Source organism: Capsicum annuum, chromosome 4, assembly GCF_002878395.1.
Source record: "Capsicum annuum cultivar UCD-10X-F1 chromosome 4, UCD10Xv1.1, whole genome shotgun sequence".
Lineage (NCBI taxonomy): Eukaryota > Viridiplantae > Streptophyta > Magnoliopsida > Solanales > Solanaceae > Capsicum > Capsicum annuum.
The window spans coordinates 205825826-205849166 of record NC_061114.1 but is presented as its reverse complement, the minus strand read 5'-3'; the positions used below and the strand labels follow the sequence as shown (position 1 = coordinate 205849166).

Genomic DNA, 23341 nt, shown 5'->3' with positions numbered 1-23341 from the left:
AGTGGCCAAAGTAGTGTAGTTTCGGATTTTCTTAGTGAAGAAGTGTGTGAATCTTCCTTTTGTGATACTCTTGGTGTTGTTAGGTTGCATAAGGACCAAACTCTTGTTGTGAGTCCGCAAGCACTAGTTGATCCTTTAGATGACAAAATCAATTCTTTTTGTAAGAATAATTTCTGTCCATCTAGTGCTAGCACTCATGACTTGAATAAGGTTCCAATACCAAGTGACAAGAGTATTCACACACTAGTTGACCCTTCTGAAAACCAAGATGAGTCTACGTTGGTATGTGAGTTGCCAACAACTAGTGAGGATGTGAATGAAGATCAATTTATTCACGAATGTAGTCCATTACTTGAGTTTATGTATGATGTGCTTGAGGAGTCTCAAGTTAGTGATGATGTTGATAGGATTGATCATGATATTGGACATGACTCTTTGAGCTTGTGTGATGCAAACCATGCTACTAGTTTTGCTCATAGTGATCATGTGTTTTAAAATGTTGTGAATGATAGAATGAACCTTGTTGAGAGAAGCCTTTTAGGCCGTAGGTCTTTAACCTTGAATGTTAGTCTCCACTTAAAGGCAAATGATGTGCATGATTGTGGGAATGGCATTCTAGGGAAAGGAAAGGTTAGCCTTGGCCTAGATCCTTGGCTACTTCTTCCATTTGATCTCGGTGCCTTTCTTGGTGACTTGATTCTTATTTGTAACCCCTTTCCCAAAGGTGGTTTCATATTCTTGGACCAAAGGGCAAATGTGTCATTGCCTCTTTGGGGTGTTGCTTATACATGTGCATTCTTGTTTAACACACTTGTGCTTAAGTTGCTTGAATCTCAACTTGTGGATGCCAAGTTTATGTTTCATTTGAAAGAAGGAAGTCATATGTGTTTAAATGATTTGATTCCATCCTTATGTGCTAAAACTATTGAATCATTTGGCATTCTTATCGATGATAGCACCGTGGATGATGCCTTTACACTTGATGCCTTCCTATACTACCTCTTTGCTTATGACGATATTCATGCTAGTCTTGGATTTGTTTTATGTAGGGGTAGGACACTTGTTTATTGACCAACTTGGAGTTACAATGCTAAATGGCTTTTGTGGGCCTTTGTAGTTGCCTCCCTCCTTGATGTTTACCTTAGCCGTGTCCTTTGCTTGTGGTAGGTGTTTCATGATTATAACAAAGGATAGTTGGGTGTATTCCAAAAGTGTACCCCCTTGGCATAATTGTATTGTTGATCTTGATAAAGAATATGGTCCTTTGAACTTGTGTAATGAAAGCCCTTATGTTAATCTTGTTTATAATAACCTTGTGTTTGTCCTAGTGGTGGGTAATGCCTTGAATGATTATGAAATTGGTAACCTAGTGAAACGAATGGGTCATCTAGACTTAAACCTTTATCATTTACTCCCATTTGACCCCGGAATACTCTTGAGATGTGAAGATTATAGTTGCTGGTCGTGCTCACTTATTCTTGATATCTATGCTATTCATGTCTTTGGTATACGTTATGCTAAGCTTTTTAAGTTAAAAACCAAGGATATGTGGATGTATGTTAAGTTTGAGCAACCATGGGTGATTATATAAGTGTGATACTAATGCTAACACTCCTACCAAGAGGATTTTGTGTTTGTTTTGCTCTCTCTTTGGTTTTGCAAGATCTGAATTTAAGGACAAATCCCTTCAAGATGGAAAGGATGATACAAGCACAAGGAGCATGAGGTTTACAAGGTCTTGTAGAAGGTTCAAGTTTCAGATTGTCAAAGGATCAAGTCTCGGATTTGCAAGTGCTTGAAGACCTTTTGGAACAATTACAAAGCCTTGTCCAAGTGAAGAAAGGAGGAGGTTCCTTACACTCAAGAGGCAGCCTTTTTACTAAGGGCATGATGGACTTTCTACACTCCAAAATAACACTCTATAAGAGCCCTTTTCTAATCCCCTCATTAAGGGCATTTTTGTTATTTGGTTGTAATAAGTATAAATAGACCCTTTAGCTTGTATTTTCATTAGACTTTGATGACATTTGATATTACTCTTATATTGTAGCTTTAGTCTCTAGTTTTAGCTCTTAGAATCTGAAAATTGGTCCAAGAACATTTGAAGTTAGGGTTTCACTTGTTTTGGATAATTTGGCAGAACTTGTGCCAGTTCGACAAGCGATGGAGGACTATCTCAAAACAACCTCGACGAGGGCGTCGAGTTCATCTGGTAGGGGTGCATTGTTAGTCCCCTAGACTAAGACATGATGGCTGACAAGCCATGTCAAGGTGCACATTGGCCTTGACATGTGCTAAGGCAAGCAATGTGATGCTGTGGTGGCTATGAGATAGCAGGCAGCTGATGATAACCAAGGTGCTGGAGTGATGGCAAGGCAACCTAGGGCGCATGAGCCAATGACAGGCGCATGGCACCTATGCGGGCATGCATGCAAGCAGTAACATAGGCATGGCACGGCACCAACATGACATCAGCACTGGTATGGCACAGACGAGGGCATTAGCATGGTCAAGACAGTGTCACAGCATAGGCAGTGGCGTGGCCTAGGCAGTGGCATGGCCGAGACAGCAGCATGGCGTAGGCAGTGGCATGACGCAAGCGCAAGCAGTGACATGACACAGGCAAGGCAAAGGCGTGGCTGAAAGACATGACAAAGACGAAATGTTTTAAGCGTTGGAAAGCTAGAAATTGGCTAAGTGTTAAACATAGGCTAAAGGAGCAAGGCTACCCATGTGCTTGTCACATGGGACAGTTGGTAGTTTGAATTTTGAATGTTGTAAACGTGTGATTTCAGAATGTATTTGAATGCTTGGATTAGGTTGTTGAGTCATGTGATAGGCATGCAGGCCATGTCCAATGACATGCTGCCAAGTGTCATTGTTGTAACTGTTGTAACTGCCCATGTGCAGTCTATTTATTGTGTTGCTGGAAATTGTACAAGGTAGTGATGTTGTATTGCCTTTGTACAATTCGTGTGACATTGTCCTTTTTTATTTTGAGAGAATAAAAGTTTGGGAACTTGTTTCTTGTAATATTGTTGAGTGTTTTTACGTTTCTGCAACCTTAGTCTATTCTGCTTAGACTGTGCAGTGTGTGTGTGGCTTAAGTTGTGTAGTGTTGTACGACTGCCAAGTAGTGGTGTTACGAAAAAGAAAACGATCCTGTCTCACTAGCCTAGCAGAAAAGTGAGGCCAAAACATTGTCAAATCTAAGTCGACATTACATAGCAAGGAACCCACAGTTCAATTTTGAACTTCCCTAATATTTCGGCAATCCAAGAAAAGGACATATGCTAGCCTGGATTGTTGTTCTCCCTCTTTTGGTCCTTCCCTGAGGTTAGCAAATATAAAGAAAAATAAAGAAATGCAGATACAGCATAATGGAATTAAAGAAATGCCTCATCAAATCAGAACACATATTTTAGATTAAGGCTTAAGAAATTGTACTATTTGTGCGAGCACGTATGAAAACCAAGTCGAGCATATAACGGCAAGGAAGCAAGTTCCCAAGGAGACACAACCCAAGAACAGAGGGAAAAACAACAGATACATCTTTTCTTGCACATATATATCATATGCGCAATGTCATACGTCAACGCACAAATACAAATGATGTCAAGCAATCAAATGGTTCATGGTTGTAGATCCTCATCTGAGTCTTTTCACAGAATGCTACTTAGAATTACTACTATTAATAAGAGTGAAGAAGCAGGTAGCTCTTCGTCAACATGTCTGCTTCTTCACCTGCTTCAGCTGCTCAGTGAATTTACTATATTATCCCTAATTAATTATTTTAAGTCATTTATATATAAGAAAATGAATAATACTTAATTTTAAAAAAGGTAAAATAGACATTTATGGCATGTTTGTTTCAGCTGCTTCAATCGTAGTTTTACTATATCACCTCAAATTAATTATTATAAGTCATCTAGATATTAAAAATTAATAATAATTAATAAATAATAAAATTGATATAAATGATAAATCAATTCTTGATGTTTTAAATTAATAGGACATCTAATATGAGACTTATTTTAAAAAATTCACAAGTATGTTTGCTCCATGATTTTACTATATTACCCCTAATTAATTATAGTAAGACATTTAAATATAAAAATTAATAATATTTAATAAAAAAAAGGTAAAATAGATATTTATGAAAGTCTACTTCAGCTACTTCAACCGTAATTTTACTATATCACCCCTAATTAATTATTATAAATCATTTAGGTATTAAAAATTTAATAATATTTAATAAAAACAAAATTGACATATAATAATAAATTAATTCTTGATGTTTTAAATTAACATGACATTTTATATGAGACAATCAAATTTTTTTCACAAATATTTTTTCATAGTAATTTTGCTATATCACTTCTAATTAGGTATTATGTCATTTAGGACATATCCACTTCGCTCCTTCAATCATAAAATTTGGTTGACTCTCGAATTTATTTCAGTGCTACTTAAATTGGAATAGAAGAAAAAGTATTATAAATCATAATAATTAAAAACTTAAATTATTTTAAGAATATAATTGAATATCAATGCCACAAAATTTGGATAAGTAGAGTAACATATATTATTTGAAAATTACATAAAAAATATTATAAATTGCAATAGCTAACAATTTAAAATATTTAAAAACATATTAAGAATCTGATTGATTATCTAAATTATATTTGTGTCACGTAAATTCGGGATAGTTTTGACATTTTATAATCTGCATGTTTTATTGTTTTAATTTAGTAATTTGTTGATCCAAATGATGTTTTCGAATTTAACATGTTTTACAAATTTAGTACTTTGTTTATTTTAATTTATTTACTTTATTTTTGTAAAATATTATATATTTAAAAATTATGCAAAAAAATAATTATAAGTCATAACTATTAACATCTTATAATATTTTTAAAACATATAGTAAAAAATATGATTGACTTTTGAAATTCTAATAGTGTCACATAAGTTGCAATAAAGCAAGTAAATAAATTATTTGAAATTACATTAAAAGATACTAAAATCACAAAGATTAACAACTTAAAATATTTAAAAATATATATTAGTAAGAAAAATTTGACAGACTCACTAATTCTAAAATTGGGACAAAGCGAGTAACATAAATTACTAAATTACATAAAAGATACTATAAATTACAATGATTAGCAACTTAAATTATTTAAAAATTTATATTAATAAAAATTTGATTGACACTCCAAATGTTATTTGTGCTACATAAATTGAGATCAGTATCTAGTATAGCACATAATCACGATGCACAGAAGTGCTATAACACACTTGTTACTTTCTTTTTCTTCATATTACCCACAACAACAACAACAACAACAAACGCAGTGTAGTCCCAGTGTCCCACAAAGTGGGGTCTGGAACGGTGTACCTAGACTTACCTCTACCTCAAAGGTGAGGTAGAGAAAATGTTTTTGATAGACCCTGAGCTAAAGACAGAAACAGTCTTAGAAAAAACGTAATGGAAGTACAAGAGACAATAAATAGTAACAAAACCAATAGATATACCAGAACAATACTACAACAAAACAATACTACAATCGAACTACCCGAAACAATTAGTAACAGAAATCGAACAATAAGAAACTACGTAGTCCTACGAATACTAGTAAGGGCAACAAGACAATGCACTCATATCTACTAGTGTGGACACACTCCTACCTACTAACCTTCTACCCTAACTCATGTCCTCCACACCTTCCTATCTAAGGTCAAATCACCATTTGTGAGAAATCAAAGAAACAGTAGAAAGAACTGTGGAAACGCATGAAGACTAATGTCTTACTCTTGAATCATTTTATACGCAGGTCAGTGTACATTGTTATAATCAACGGAGGTGGATATTAACTCTTATCATATCGTGCATAATTTTTTTTAATGAAGAACTACATGTATAATTAGCTTACTCAACTCCATTTATACTTAAATAATCTATCACTCCCCAAAAATAACTGCATACAAGTTGTATATACGAAGCTTGCTACATAGGTAACTAGTTCAGACATAGGTGAAGGACTTTGTAAATATGCTCTCGCAAACTGATCACTGGACTTCACAAACTTCGTAACTTTTCTCTGACAAATTGACTATCGATTTTTATGTATGTGACCGATCATGAAATAGTATATTTGATGCAATATGAAGCGCAAACTGATTTTTCAGCACAGAATCCACTAATCTCTTCAAAATTTCATTCCTTTGATTAAAGGTTTGATCCATAGTTCACAAGTTGCACTGCCATGACTTGCTATTCTGCTTTTTACTATATCTGAAACTATGTATCAGATCTTGCTCTCCTTGACATTAAATTCTCTTTAACTAGAATACTGCTTTTGGAAGTAGCACATCTATCAACTGATGATCCTGCCCAATTAGCATCTATGTACCCAACAAACGGTCAATATCCTCGATCCTCATGCAGTAATACTTTTCCTCAAAAAGACTTTATATAATTAAGTATGTGGCACTTGCATTTCAATGACTATTAGACAGAGTCTAGAAAGTGACTTACAACACTCATCAAAAAGCCAATACCAAACCAAGTAACTGTGAGATAGTTCTGCAGATGCTCATCAAAGAATGAACAATACTGATAAGCTTGTTGTGGAGGGACAGAACTTACAAAGGCAGAAGATATCCAAAAGTAGATTGTCATTACTACGAGAAGTTGTATACTGAAACAGAGAATTGGAGACCTCATTTCGATATGCAGGAATGCCCAATAACCACTGAAGAAGAGAACCATAATCTGATGAGGCCATTCAATTCACGGGAGATTTTGAAAACTGTCAAATCTAGTGCAAGTGGAAAAGCTCCCGTGCCTGATGGTTATACTATTGCTTTTTTTCATCAAAGGTTGGGATGTTATTGGTCCAGATGTAATTGTTGCAATACAGAACTTTCATGACCAAGAAGTGTTTGAGAAAGCTTTAATGCCACTTTTGTGGCACTCATACCTAAGGAAGTTGGTGTTGTGGAACTACAAGATTTCAGGCCTATCAGCTTGATTGGTAATGTATACAAGATCATAGCCAAGTTGGTAGCTCAGAGACTAAAGAAGGTGACCCATAGCCTTGTTGATGGACACCAAATGACTTTTATATGGGGAAGACGGATCATGGATGCAATATTCACAGCAAATGAGTGTGAGGAGGCTAGACAAAGTAAAGTACCTAGAGCCCTTTGCAAACTGGATATCCAGAAAGCATAGGACCACCAAAATGGGGCATACTTATTGGGAATGCTACGGAAGATGGGCTTTGTCAATAGATGGATCAGATATTGCATCAGTACTGTTAAGTTCTCAATTTGGTTACAAAGTTCACCGGTAGGTTTCTTCTCCTCTTAAAGGGGCTTTAGACAGGCGGACCCTCTATCATCTTTTTAGTCATATTAGCAATGGAAGGGATGAATGATATGCCCCAGAAGTAGAAGTAAGGGTTGGACTAGGAATTTTGAGGTAAATGCCGAGGCTGACAACAACATGGAATTATCTCACCTACAATATGCATATGACACTTTGATCTTCTGTGATGCTAATGTGGAGCTGCTGAGGGTTTTTGAGGATTATCTTCATCATCTTTGAGTCATTTAAAGGCTTCATATTAATTGGGAATGAGCTACATATATACAGTTAACACAGTCGAGGAGATTCAGGTGGTGCTAGGTGACATCCTGGGAGGGAAAGTGGGAGAACTACCTAAAATGTACTTGGGTATGCCCTTGGGAGCAAAACGCAAATCTATGATAATATGGAGTGGTGTGATAGAGAAGTGTGAGAAGGAGTTGACAAACTGGAAGATGCAATACTTTACCTACGGAAGGGAGGTTGACTCTTATTAATAGTGTGTTAGATGCTCTACCAACATATATGATATCAGTATGTATCTCAACCCCTGCTAGTAAGGGTGTTCACGGTTGGGATAAAAACCAATCCAAACCGAAAAACCGACCGATTTTTGTTTGATTTAGTTTGTTTATTTTTAGATTTTTAAAAACCAATAATATTTGGTTTGGTTTTGGTTTTGTACAAAAAACCAAGAAATAACCAAACCGACAAGCTACATATATATTTTTTTATAATTATATATACATAATATATCAGTATATTTGTTTTCAGCGAAATTTATTTATAATTTAAATATCTTGTATTAGATGTATGACATGTTACTGTTTTATGTGGTAATCTCGGGATTTATTTTTTCTTTTTGAATGAATTGTTGTCTTTTTTTTCCTTTTGAATAAATCCTTTATTGTATTTTGGTGTATGGTTAATAAACCAATCAACTGAAACAAACCGAACCCAAACAGACAACAACCAAACCGATAAACATATATTAAATTTGATTTGGTTTGGTTTTAATAATTTAAAAATTGATTATATTGATTTGGTTTTGGTTTTGACCAATAACCGACTCAAATCGACCCGTGAACACCCCCATCTGCTAGTGAGACAAAGAGAATTGACACTTCAAGAAATAATTTCTTCAGGCAAAGGAACAATGATGAAAAGAGTGCCATTTAGTCAAATCAGATATCATGATAAGAAGCCAGAAAGATAGAAGAATGCGTATAAGGAATTTAAAGACTCAAGAACCGGTGTTTGATGATGAAATGATTGCGGAGATATGATTCAGAAGAAGAACCTTTTTGGAAGTAAGTGATTAGTAAGAAATATGGGGAAGAGGGTAGTTGGACTACAAATCCAGTAACCACTCCATATGGTTGCAGCATTTGGAGTGATTAGGAATCTTTGGCAAAAATGTGGAGCAAAACAAGACTTAAAGTGGTTAATGGTATGAAGATCTCTATCTGGAAAGATAAGTGGATTGGACAAGGTATACTACAACAATTATTCCCAAGAAGTATACACTCTATGCCAACAACAGGAAGCAAAAATGGCTGAAGCTTAGTCTGAGCAAGGGTGGACTATTAGAACATTTCTAAATGACTGGGATCCCTGAACTGAAATAAATAATTGTTCCGACGGAACATTCTCTTCTACCGTAGATTGGACATAGGAGAGGATAACAATGTTCTATCATACTCCAACTCTATTTAAGGGGACATCTGAAAATGCAGATATTTTGGTATGCAAAGGAAACGCTCAAGGAACTTTTAAGGTGGCAGAGGCTTACAAGATTCTGAGCAAACTAATAACCAAGTGGGTTGCTGGCCATGGAAAATGATCTGAAAAGTGAAGATTCCACGAAAAGTAACTTGTTTCTCTTGGCCGGTGGCTAATGAAGCAGTATTGACACAGAAAAAATTGAAAAGCAAGGGATTTAACTTATGTTCTAGATATTATTTGTGTGGGGAACAGGTAGAGACAACCAACCATATCTGTTTACACTACAAATGGAACAACAAATCTGAAGAATTTTCATTAACCTGAGGGGGGTAAGGTACCCCGGAAAAACAACGGGGTTTCTTGACAGTTGGGGGAGAGAAGGGTATTTTTCCAATCAGACAGAGAGATGGAGGATTGTCCCAGCATGTATTAGGTGGACTATATGGAAAGAGAGAAATCAGAGGTGCTTTGAGGGAAAGCAGTGCAACATTCAGAAGCTGAAGAGGAATTGCCTAGCTCTGTATAATTTTTGGTGTAAACAGGAATGTTTAGCACAAACAGAAGATATTTTTGATGTTTTAGATAATATGTAAGAAGTATCATAGGATCCTTCTATTTTCTATCTCTACCATTAGGGGACTATACAGTTTGACATAGCATACATGTTAATCTATAATATATTGAAAGTGTGAAGGGCCTTAATTCTTTCTTTATTCTTTATAACCTAATCTTTCTTCTTGTAGTTGAATATCTCTTTGATTCTGCTGATCCCTCTCAGTGAAATTTGACATGCTGCATTAAGTTACTTAAGGATGTACGCATGCAGTCCGGAAACACTTTGGGGTGAACACCCATCAGAACAAGTAGGGTTAATAGTTCAAATATTTAGGAAGAAAGATTCTTGAAACACTTTGGGGTGAACACCCATCAGAACAAGTAGGGTTAATAGTTCAAATATTTAGGAAGAAAGATTCTTTCTTATACCTTATCTGTTAACTCATGTAGTAATAATCTTTTTAAATTCTTGAATAATTGTGATAAATCTCGCAATGAACTTGATGATTGACCATTCCATAGTCTCAAATAACACAGGAAACCCAACAATGCTTTCCCCTCCAGATATCGAATAAACACGGAATGATTCAAGCAAGTAATTGATAGAATATAAGATCAAATATAAGTATCACTATAAACTCATAGACATGAAAATAAAAACTGATTAGAGAAGCTGATAACAAACTAAATCATAGACGATATACTAAATTCAAATTTTGTGCCCCACGAAAAATAAACTTGCAGTTCAACAATGTCCACCTTGCTCAAAAGTGAAATTCCCTACAACTTGACATCAAATACTTTTATCACAAATAATACATAGAACAAATCATGAGCAAGTTACTTACTAAATCAAGGAAGAAGAGTAATTAGCTCAGGTCTTAACCCATTCTACAATTTAATGCAACACGATTAAGCCATTCTACACATAAGATTCTAAATCAGTCTTCTAGAGTCTAGACATGTGAAAACTTGTTAGCTCATAAGCAGAATTATGTTCTTACAGACATTAGCAGCACATATTAGCTTACAAAAAAACAAAGCACTCTCTTATTGCATATGAACCAGCTTGACTTCAATTGTAAAGCGTACTTTTTGGATAGGACTACATGCTTAGTCTCAATTCAAAGATCTTGTACAATAACTTTTTGCACATCAATGATCAGCGGATACAATGTTTAAATAATAATAAAAATGTTTCTTTTGTCTCGCTTTATGTGACACGATTCGGAGTACGAGGGTCTAAGTCAAACTATCTAATTTTCAGTGTGAATTCAAACATAGAATCTTCAAGTGTTTTGAAATAAAAGTTACATATTTAGGAGCTTCATAAATTGTAATACAAGTTATAATAGTTAATAATTCAAAAAATTTAAAAGGAATAAGAAAAAAATCACAGTCCTAGAAAACTCCGTTGACTGTTGAACTCGTAATTGTGTCACATAAAGTGGGACAAAGGGAGTAATAAGTTTGAAGCAACTCGAGAAGGAAAACCCTATAGAAACAGAAAGATAAACTGAAAAGTAAGCAAATTGACCTTGTCAACGTCTCCTCGGACAAGTTATGTCTTTTATTTCAATTTTCTTCTATAGTGTGGAGAAAAGATAAGTTTATTGTTTACAACTTTTTGGTTTGTACAGATCGTCAATTTAAGAAGCTGGCAAACAAAAGAAAACCTTTGGGAAATTACAATAGAAAATAAAAAATGAAAATGGCACTTGGCCTACCGTGTTCCTGCAAAATGCCGAGAACGTCTAGAAACCAGGGAAACACTGAAGTCTTTTCCAAATATTGATAGCCTAGTCTGCAGACATTAAGCAAAAAGTAGATATCAGATGCCCGAGCAATTTATCATCAACTGGTCTGCAGAACTCTAGTCGAAGGGACTTATTACAATAAATACGAAAATAGAAAATTAAAGGACAAGATACAACAACAATGTACCAAGTGTAATCCCACAAGTGGTGTATGGGGAGGGTAGGATGTACACATTAACTTACCCCTACTTTTGTGAGGTAGAGAAGAAGTTTCCGATAGACCCTCGACTTAAAAGGATGTTTTTGAAGCAGTATTGCAAGAAAAATATGACAGCAAAATAGCAAGGTACAAAGCAAATGCAACAACTGATAGTAATACACATTGAAAAATAAGAAACTGTGCGACTACTAAATAATACTACTAATAAGATGAGGAGAAGGTTAGACTTCTAGCTCTCCCAAATAAAGTGGGAATACACTCTACTACTTACTAACCTTCTATCCTAATCAATGACCTCCAAATTTTTCTATCTAGGCTCGTGTCCTATAGCAAAACATAAGATTGGCAAAATATTTTAGGAACAATCGATGTTTTTCTCATTTAGTTTCAAAGGCAGACATGGCCTGTATTTATACAAATCCAATATGCTGAATTGTGACCTAAGAAGACTCCTCCAGTATCTTAACTTCTACAATGAGCATAGAGTTCTACAATATGCATGACTAATACATTGGTTTAAATACAAACTCAACAATAGCTATCCTATTCAAGGCAGACATATCTCTTACACTCCTGTTCTGGTTCAATCTCTTCAACACTTCCCCTCAAGATAGTGGGAGGTGTAATAACCACTCCTAGCTTGCTTCTAAATCGTGCAAACATCTCCTTCGTCAGTGCCTTTGTGTGGATGTTAGCTAACTGATCCTTTGATCAAACAAACCTTGTGACAAGCTATCGACTGGCAACCTTTTCCTTGACAAAGTGATAGTCCATCTAAACATGTTTTGTTCTGGCATGTATGACTGGATTGACTGTCATGTATAATGCACTCCAGTTGTCACAAAACAATATAGGTCCAGCCTTTAGATGTACTCCAATGTCTCTGAGAACGTATGTTATCCATGTTATTTCTTGAGGCTAGTGCCCTATATTCTGCTTCCGAACTGGACCTTGCCACTGTATGTTGTTTCTTGGATGTCCAAGATACACAATTTGCTCCAAGGTAGATATTGTAGCCTGTAGTTGATCTTCTAGTCATAGGACATCCCCCCAATCTGCATCAGAGAAACCATATAGCCTAAATGGAAAGTGAGACAAGATCCTCAAACCAAACTAAGTTATGCCCTTCACGTATCTAAGTATCCTCTTGATAGTTTGATAGTGTGTATTGTTGGGACTTTGCATAAATTGACTTACCAAATTTACTGCATGAGTTATGTCTAGTCTGGTTAGTGTCAAGTATTGTAGACTGCCAACAATACTTCTGTATAATGAAGCATCCAGTGGGTCGCCTTCAGCTTCCTGCAAGCCATGCTTTTGTGCCAATGGTGTGCTTACCGATTTAGCAAGGGTCATGCTGGTTTTGGAGAGTAGTTTTGCTCCATACTCACTCTGACTTAGATAAATGCCTCCACTAAAGTAAGTGACCTCAATTCCTGGAAAGAGGTGCAAGGAGCCAAGATCCTTCATAGAAAATTCTTTTCCTAACTCACCAATAATTTCTGAAATTATTGTAGTATGACTTCCAGTGATAATTATGTCATCAACATATAGGAGCAGTAGAATTGTTCCTCTTTTACAGTGTAGTACAAAAGGTGATGAGTCTGCCTTGCTACACTTGAATCCAAGGTGAAGTATATGTAAGCTAAACCTATCAAACCAAGCTCTAGGAGCCTGTTTAAGGCCATACAATGCTTTCTTTAGTAAACACACCTTGCCAGGATTCTTGAAACCTGGTGGTTGAGTCATATACACCTCTTCTTGGAGATGTCCATGCAAGAACGCATTCTTTACATCTAGTTGCATGGTGCTGGTGGTTGAGTCATATACACCTCTTCTTGGAGATGTCCATGCAAGAATGCATTCTTTACATCTAGTTGCATGATACACCAGTGACGGGTAATGGCAATTGAAAGAACTATTCTTATAGTAGTGGCCTTCACAACTGGACTGAAGGTTTCTTCAAAGTCTACTCCTTCAAGTAGTGAGTATTTCTTGGTAATTAGTCTTGCCTTATGCCTTTCTATGGATCCATATGCCTTCAATTTGGTTTTGAACACCCATCTAGAGCCAACTATGTTCATGCCAATTGCCTTAATGTTGTTGTCTTGCCTAGCAGGTCTGAAACCCTGCCTCTTAAGGTAAAGTTGAGTGTCCTCTTTTGTGAGAGTAACCCCCACGACCTCTTCCTCTTTGAGTAGCAAAGGCCATGTTGTTGTAGCCTTGTTGGACCACTTCTTCCTCATCCTCTCTCATATCAAAGCCTCTAAGTGAACTGACAAATTAGTTAAAGGTGGGATATGGTTATGTCCTTGTCATAGAGACCAGTTAAATTGTTGGACCACTTGTTCCTCATCCTCTCTCATGGTTATGTCCTTGTACTTTCTTCCGTACCAATTCCTTTGTACTTTCTTTTTTCTAAATTTTGATAAAGAAAGAACGCACAACATTTTTAATAGGTTTAGGGGAGGGGAGGGGTTACACCTAAGCTTTCAAAACTTCACCAAAAATTGAATCATCTGCTTCAAATTAATATCCAGGGTTTGTTAGGATCAAAATCCACGGCGATTTAAGATTCAAATATATCACTGGGTATTTTTATATGATAGTAGCTAGAGGGGATTACACAAGCTGACCCATGTCACTGTAATTATGTTTTATTATAATCACCAGCTTGCGCGCGCCTCTACTAATTCCAAGACATGTCTGCGATTTCCCAACAACACAAGTACCCGGTAACGCCAAGTAACTTTATCCGTCAAGGCTTCACTTGGGATTTAAACTTGAGAAGTCATGTTTCTTGTTGAAGGGTGTAACCATCTCATCTAAAAGCTTAAGCTGTTAGAGAAAGCACACTTTAACTATTTAATTATATTCTCGACACGCCCCCCACATACGGGCCTAATTTTTTTCATAGGCCAAGCATGTGGAAATTCATTTTTAATAATGAGTTAGGCCCAAAATTCATTTTTGGACAAGACCTCTGCTTGCCCTGCTAACATGTTAAGAATGCATTTTGGGCCTAACTCAATCTCAAAAGCTTGCTCATGAGGAAAGGATTGTCCAAGTCCATATAAGGCGATCAATTTCCCATTTTTTTATGTGGGATACTTAACACTTTCCCGCACGCCCAAGCCTCGTTAACTCGTTAATGGGAGCGTGGGCAATATAATAACAAAGATTTGGGATGGGTCTGGCTCAAATACCATAATAAAGAAATGGACCTTGGGCCTAACTCAACCTCAAAAGCTATCTCGTGAGGGGAGGATTGCCCAAGACCATATAAGGAGTCCAAGGACCCTTTAACCCGACGATGTGGGACTCCAACACACACCCCACCCCACCCGCACGCTCAGGACTGGACATCTGGAGCATGGACAATATAAGATAGGGGGCTCAACATCAGAAGCAAATGAATTGGGTGGGCCTAACATTGGTGAACAAAGATTTGGGATGGGTCCGGCTCTAATACCATGTTGAAGAGTGTGACCATCTCATCTAAAAGCTTAAGTTGTTAGAGAGAACACACTTTAATTATTTAATTATATTCTCAACCGTTCTCAATCCACTTCATCATCCACTGGGCCACACTATTAGGTACAACCTATGTTACTATAATTGTAATCAGCTATTTCCGAACCAGAAGCAAGGAAAATATTTAGTAATTTTTTCTATAATGTAATCTTTGATTCTCATTCCCATATCAATTAATTTGAGGCAGCTTTTATCCAAGTATATTGTATGGATATACAAAAAGATAAAACATGCTAATTTGTCCTTCAAAAACGACAAACTCATGTGCTCTCCAACAAGAAACAGCAGCAAGATTGCATAGGAAAATCATGAAAAGCCCGATGCAGCAACAAGCAGGAAGAAGCTTACAGTGGAGCTATTTTAAGCTTGAGCACTGAATCAAAAGTGTTTGTAACCAGAGGTATCAGTATGGTTATTTTAAGCTTGAGAAATTAAATCCAATATACTTGTAACTAGAGGAATCAGCAGAGAAAAACAACATAAGTAATGAAAAAGTAAATCTTAATGTTTTCCCTCGGGCTTTGGTCTAGTGGTGAGAGTTCAATAGATGATGTGTGGTTAGGAGCATGTGATGAGTTGAACCTTGCCTCAGACAAAAGCTTAGTATTTAAGCAGAGAAGGTAGAGAAGTAGCCCATTATCTGCCGAATTCTGAACCGTGCACCACCAGCCCTCGAGGATTTCTCGGTTATCAAAAAATGTAATGGAAAAGTAATCAAACACCTGCTTAAAGTGCCCATGAATTAAAGCAATTGTCCACATTGTGTTCTTGCATCTTGATCGAATTGTATGTGTTAGATAACTATTCCAGACAAAAAGATTGTCATATGGCATCCCATCCTCACCAGTAGACAAGACATTTTTCTGCAAGCTTCGCATTATAGGATACGTATAACTGTAGAAAAAATCTTTTGTCAAGTCAACACTAGACAAAAGCTTCTTGTACCTGCAATTTTTGAAAACTTAGTCAGCCAAGAAACAACCTAAGGGCCAAATTTTGATCATTAAATCAAATAGAGGACTCAAAACTTGAGAAAGTAAACACATAAACAAAATTCTAGTGAAGTGAAAATAAATCCACACAAAGCAATGATGATTTCTACAGAATACAGTACCAGATGCGAAAGTAGACACCTTAAAACCCTAAACTAGGAACAGGATCCAAATAGAAATATGAAGATTTTAAAAAGGAAGCAGAAGAAATATGAACAGTGAATTACTTTCTCCGAACAAACTTATATGATACTCTGTCTATCTTTTACATTCCAAAAGAAAATTTTATTTTCGGATTACTAGTATGTATAAATAGACAAACAGTACAACGTACTGAAACCATATTTACAATTGAGATTCTAAGGAAATAGAATTCTCTACCAAAATTAGAACCTAGAACATCAACTATATCAACAGAATCCTCTGAATAAATCTGTTCACACAAAAAACAAAAAGGCAGAAAACAATTCCATTTGATCTTGTGCACCGAGTTATTCAGATCCTCAAAACACCTGGAATTCCTTTCTTTCCCGATTGTCCATCAAATGCTAGCAAGGACAATTCTCCATCTACTCGTCTTCCACCTGGACTCCTGCTTCCTCCCCACCATGTAAAACTTCAGTTATCTTTCTGGGCATTATCCAAGAAATGCCTTTTAAGGCTGATGAAAAAGTCTCCAAAGCTGAACTGTAATCACTCCTTCAGGGACCTCCTTAAAGAGCAGGGTCCTTTTTGTACATATTTGCACCTTCTTGGCACTATATAGAGAATAAAATTATCACAATTGAAACTCAAATAGATATGTTGCGGCTGGTTTGAAAATGGCCAGTAAATCATATCCAAGAAACGAACAGCACCTTAAAGCAACCCCTCCGAGTATACTTAAAAAAGTTTCAACATTTACTATTAAGCCATTAAAAGAAAGGAAATTGTAGCACTGGCTCAAAAGACATATAAACAGTATGCAACTAAAGCTTCTTATTCCAAAAATTCAACCAAATAAGAGACTTACTTACTACCTTAACTCAGTTTTCGAATGAGCAACATCAGTTTGGACCGAGACATGAGGTATTGCAATAATTTGGCTCTCGTCTATACTATATATTGCATGACCACATACACATCCAATTTGGCGCCTTTTTGTCACCAATACAAGATAATGTGACTCCAAAAATTTAATGCAACCTAACAAATCCATCAGTTAGCCCAAAATTAGTAGTAGAAACTATAACAGGCAAAAGAGTTCATACAAAAGACTAACCAGCAATGCCATAAACTTTAGCCACAAAATTCAAGCCCCCAGTAGCTCTATTTCCTTCAGCAATCCGTTGAAGTAAACTTTTTATTTCCTCAGGGGGATACACAACTGGGTCTTCACTTATGTTAAGATCTGAAGGCTCCATTCTATCAATCTTTAGCACTCTAAAGAACTGCTTATTCCTATCACTACCTATTAAATAAAACCTCTGCAAAAAACAAAAATCCAATCAATCAAAATAAAAAACGAATTGGGTTCTTATCAAAAAAAAAAAAAAATAATAATAATAATAATAATAATAATAATAATAAGACAGAGAAGTGGAAACGTACAGCACGTGTTTCATAGAGGCGAAACTTTTCGAGGGAATAGGAAAGAGGATTGAATTCAGATGGATCATTAGAGGGGTAGATTTTTTGGGGTAGCTTTGATGAATTTAACTTCATACTCTCGGGTTTCGCCATTGAAAAGATGTAGAACCAATGGAACCAGAGTTCGATTTCTTCACAACTTAAACGGTTTTGGTCTTCGGATCATCAACTTCTTGGAAGGAGTGATTATAGTTCTTTCTACCCATTTCATGTGTCCTAGGTCATTTCATCCTCTTTGCCCTTTCCTTATGTATTCTTTTCCTTTTAACATAATTTACCCCTGAAAAATATTAAAGATAAAATACTCAAAATTGTGAAAGTCGAATTCCTTGTTAAATGATTTTTTTAAGTGTTTTTTCTAATTAAATAGACTATATTTTAAAAAAAAAATGAGTCATATTTTAGACAGAGCTATTATCTATTAGACTGATATAAAAACAGATCAATTATTGAGTCGATAAATTAATTGTCGATCCGGTTTATATACGGACAGATCGATTATCAATTCGATCTATATATGGACAAATCGATTATCAATCCGACATGTGAGAAAATAGAAGTAGGTTATTTTGCTAATTAAAAACTTGAAGAGGCTTAATAGCTAAATTTTCTCGTCAAACTCGAGTTATTTTTTCCATGAATAGTTACCATATTTAGAAATTGTCTTCAAATCACTTAATTATTTTTATTTTTTAAAAAAGTTACTTAACACTTTAAAAATATTTTTTTCTCCTAGTTGACATGTAATATCACTAAATTTTATTTTATTGATTAATGATAACCCTATTTATCTCTTTAAAGCTATTTATTCAAATTAATGTCTCATAAAGTACAAAAAAAAAAAAATATAACTAACGTGAAAACTTGTTTGAAAATTATATAAAAGAATTTTTAGGTAATCTATTTCTTATAAAAAAATTACCAAAAAAACCAATGGCAAACTTACGATCTTTTTTGTTGCCAAACAAAATACAATGAAATTTTTTAATATGTATTAGTATCTGAAAATTTTAATTTGGACGTAGATTACTTGCAAATCTTTATGATAGATGATTTTTGATAAATATATAGTGAAAAGATTAAAAAAAATTCTTGCATATTTTTGTAATGCCCCGAAATTTGGGTCCCGAGACGGTCACGTGGTGCTTAGGGGCACAAGTGACGTCTCGGGACCCAAATTTTGGGCATTACAAACTTGGTATCAGAGCACAGAGTTCAAGTATCCTAGGGTGTCTGTGAAGCTGTGTCTAGTAGAGTCTTGCGGAATGGTACGGAAACGTCTGTACTTTTCTTCGAGAAGCTACAAGGCATTTAGGAAAGGTCTCCATTCTTTCAAGTCTTAGATCGTGCTATCGAAAGGTTCTTTGAGAAACTTATACGGATTTTCATCTTACTCTATTCAGGGCATCCCCGCCTTATTTTCAAGGTATTAGAGACAACCAAGCTCAATTCTTTGTAGATAGTACTTTCTTAAACAATCCCCACAGATAGTTAGGGAGTTGTAAATGAGCTTGAAAGTATCCTATTAGTGCCTTATCATGCTTTGCTTATAAATCGTGCAATAAGCCCAGGTCAATTGCGCTTCCAGATTCCTTCTCGGAATCCTTAATGATAATCTATACTTCTTTATCTATGTACTGTTCTTGAGGTAACATGATCAGCGAGTTTTAATTTCCTCCATCTGATAATGCTCTCAGACTTACTAGTGAGGAGTTTCAAAAGTTTCACAGAGCGGCTTGATGAGCAGAGCCTTCCAGCGTATTTCTACCTCTCATAATCTTATCATTATTATGTTGTTGGAACTGAAAGTCTAGTGAAATCGTGTGGAGCTTCTTTGATTCACTAGCATAATTGCTTTATTATCCACCTCAAATTCTTTTTCAAAATGCAAAATCAAAGACTAGTGAAGCCGGGTGAGGCCTATTATGATTCACTAGCAACTCGTTGTCCATCTTGTTTCCTCGTGCTGGTTAGAACTGAGTTTAGAGGTGTAGTGGCAAGAAGGGTGGTAAGTATGATTTATTGAAGGTATGTATAGCCGAGCCATTTTGCATGTGATCGAGTTAGTGATGAAGTGATATGTCCTTGTGTGTTAGCTTGTGGAAGAAAAAGAATGAGTTATTGGTTAAGGCAAATAGTAGTTTGCTTGAAGTATGAAAAATGTTGTTGACAGTGTGTGTTGCACAAGACAAGTATAAGTTAGGGATAAAAATACTTAGTGGATGAGTGTTGTTAACTTAGGTGCTCCTGAGATGGCAAGAGGAAGTTAAGTTAGGGCTTAGAGAGCCATGAACTAAGTTAAGCTGTGTATAAAGGATATATAGTAATGGTGGGTAAAAGAAGGATGTATTGATGGATTGTAAATGAAATAAGCCATATAATTATGACCAATTATTGTTGTTATGGTGTTTAAGTGGGCTAGTGTTTAATTATATTTTGTTTTATAGTTTCCAAGTGAAAATTTGTATGTGTGAGGTAGAGTCGTAAGTTATGTTGAGCGCTAGGTATTAAGCCTGGATGATTGGTGGCTATGAAGGTGGATGTAATGATTTCTTGGTTAATGACACTAGTTATAGGGAAGTGACCTAATATACTTAAATTTGTAGTCAAGTTTGATATTGTATCTATGATAAGGAAGTTTGCCCTGCATTATTTTCGAGGATCATTGCATGTGGTGTGGATAGTGGCACCGAGGAGCTACTAGGTAGAGGAAAGACTAGTCAGGTAATGAACAATATTCTTGATGGCTAAGTTAAGGAGTTTAGACTGAAAATGTTGAGCGTTTTAGTGTGATTTTGATTCTCATTGTTTGAAAATATAAGTTTACAAGCTTGATATTAGTAGGCTATGACAGTAGTAGTATGGTCCGTTAAAGGTTGGGAAGTATTCAAGTTGAGCGTTAGAATCTAAGATTTGAAATTTTGAAGTTGAGTTAATAGAAATAAGGGTTGAAACGTTAGATAGTATATACTCTGACTATGGGGATGATCGTGCAGATTCGAAGTTAGTGAGCATGCAAGTATCATATAATGACTACTAGAGGTATAGAGTGATAGGTTGTAACTCAGACGATGGTGTAAGGAAGTGGTTGTATGTTTTCAGGTGTAGTCATTCAGATTAAATTCTATTGATCTTGTGTATTAATTATATCCCGAAATCTCGAGTAAAATGATTTTAGTTTAGACTAGTGTGTAAATAGTAGTTTACCTACTCAGAGTGATGGCTCAAGTCTAAGGGGGAGATGATAGGACGAGTAACCAAGTTAAGCTTTCGGATTTTAGGAGATGTACCAGTAAGTTATAAGGTAGCGGTGAGAGAATGATGCTTGACCTATTCTTATTTTGATATTTGCAGTTATCCAATAATTACTCATGCTTTACGTTTCAGTTCCATGATCATAACTCATGCATGTCATGAAGAAGTATGCCCTCTCTTAGTTCCCAAAATATGGAGTTTCAGATCTTTCAGCAGTGGAATTACATTCCGTAAGTTGCGAGTTCCAAATCTAGGTCATACGGCTCATGACTCATGTACTCGAGCCTTGTGGTATGTTCAGTTCAAGTACTCAAGTAATGCTTCAAAAATTCAGATTTATATCGTGCGTGTTCTCGGGCCGTATTTCTTTGATAAGTTTATGATGTTAAATCTTCTATTCCTCAAGCCTCAGTTGAGTGTCAAGTTATTCATAGTATTTATTCATGTGTCAACCCTCATACTCTAATCTTTTAGTTATCTTTCCTTAATCAAGATAGCGGTGGTGAATAGTTGTTTAGACAGGAAAGATAAGATATTTCCTTATTAACGATAGAGGGTGGCATGCTTACTTTGGCTAGGTGATAAGGTAAAGTGAGATTGAGGCTAATTCTTTGATACATGTCACGGTTAGTTGAAGTTTAAGGTGTTATGATTGGGGAGATTGTTGTATGTTCATTTTGTATACTAAAATGGGTCTGAAGGAACATTAAAGTGAAGCGTTTGTGTAGGACTTGATTAGTTAGGAATATGTCGGGTGTGCTTGCTTAAGGCGAGTGCATGGAAGTTGTTCTTGATAAAAGGTGTGTAGAATATGAAGAAGAGGCTTTATACTTTATAAGTGTTTGATTAGGAATGCATATGTAGTTATGAAGATAGGCTTGAATGTCGTGTTGGTGTACGTGCGAATGGATGCATTGCATGTTAGCAAATGGCTAGTACTAGGTGGATTAGAGTTGTCGAAGTGGTAATGACAATTACTCTTGAAGTGAGAAGTTGTAAAAAAAAGGTGTAAGTGTGTGGAAGTCCATGATTCAGAATGGTGTCATGTGGCGAATCTTGTGGTTCTAAGTTAGGCATGAAGACGATGAGAGGGTTTAGTTCAAGGAGATATGAGAGTAGATGGAAATATCAGTGCCATGTGAGTAATATAAGTCATATCGATCAAATATAGTATCGGAAGGGTATAGTACAGTCGAGAGAGCATTTGAGAAGTGTGATTAAGTTAGAGAGTAAGGAGTTGCATTGCTTGAGGCCTAGTAATTCTATCCCAACTTATGATTTATAGGTTTATGTTCCAAACTATGGGATTATGGCAATTTTATGATCTCTGATTCAGATGTCTTGTTTAGATCTTGCCTAAAGTTCCTTGCTCATTCATACCGTTAGAATTCCTTGGAAGGGTGTTGAAGAAATCCTCCACTTAAGTATGAGTATCTAGTACGATTCAGTTTGCATAGTCAGCAGCTCAGTTTTAAAGTTTGGCAGATAGGTTTCTATAGTCTTCCATTTTTCGAACTAGTCTGGTCTTACTACTCGAAGTTTCATAAGTACGGTCAATCAGGTAAGTAGTTGCTCGCACCCAAAAATCTGCAAATTCAGTTTAGTATATGTATCAGGCATCAGTTTCAGATTCGGATATCTAATTATGATTCAGTTTGTAAGCATTCATTGAACGATCTTTCTTTTTCCAAGTATTCTAGCCCAGACAATATAATACCCATTTTGTAATTTTAGCCTTGTTTCTCATGACCTATGCCTGTATAAATTATCACTTCGCAGTCTATGAGTACGATTCCACCCTGATCACATCAAGAAAATCCTAAACTCTTAGTATAAGCCCGCTCTTTATTATAAGCAGAAGGCAAATTAGCTCAGACTCAGTCGAGGATTACAGCTGTCCTTTAATCTATTCTTTTCCAATCTCGGATCCAACGGTATAGCTATTCTCATCACGAGCTTATACATTCAACGAAGTACTCCAAAGTTTAGAAAGATATAGCTTCAGATTAGTAAGTTGTTTCAGCTGTGTATCTTCAGTTTTCTCTGTATTCTTGGCCAAAGTAGCAACATTCGAGGACGAATGTTTCCAAGGGGGAGATATTGTAATACCTCAATCGTTTAGTAAGCCTAAATCCATCTTTTGAGCAAATGAGGAAGACTTCCAAAGTAATTAATGTTTGAACCGTGTGATATTTCTCTAATTTGTACTTTTTATCATGTGGAGATTTGAATAAGCTTTCCATCGATACCAAATTCGCCCAAATCCGTCACTCGGGTGAAGAGTTAGAGCTATTTTAGT

The 23341-nt window shown here is 35.8% G+C and overlaps 1 protein-coding gene across 2 annotated transcripts; it reads right to left on the bottom strand.

Moving 5' to 3' along the window:
* Positions 1 to 11179: 11179 nt before the first annotated feature.
* Positions 11180 to 18061, bottom strand: LOC124885484 (phosphatidylinositol-3-phosphatase SAC1-like). Of its 2 annotated transcripts, none has more exons than XM_047410457.1 (5): positions 17749 to 18061; positions 17420 to 17624; positions 17178 to 17343; positions 15754 to 16111; positions 11180 to 11459 (listed from the first exon to the last, which is right to left on the bottom strand). In XM_047410457.1, exons 1-5 carry the CDS (start codon positions 17878 to 17880, stop codon positions 11379 to 11381), a joined length of 942 nt encoding a protein of 313 aa, XP_047266413.1. In that variant the 5' UTR covers positions 17881 to 18061; the 3' UTR covers positions 11180 to 11378. The 2 variants fall into 2 exon arrangements, with proteins under 2 accessions (XP_047266413.1, XP_047266414.1); XM_047410458.1 differs by having other exon boundaries at positions 15889 to 16111; positions 17749 to 18058.
* Positions 18062 to 23341: the final 5280 nt, after the last annotated feature.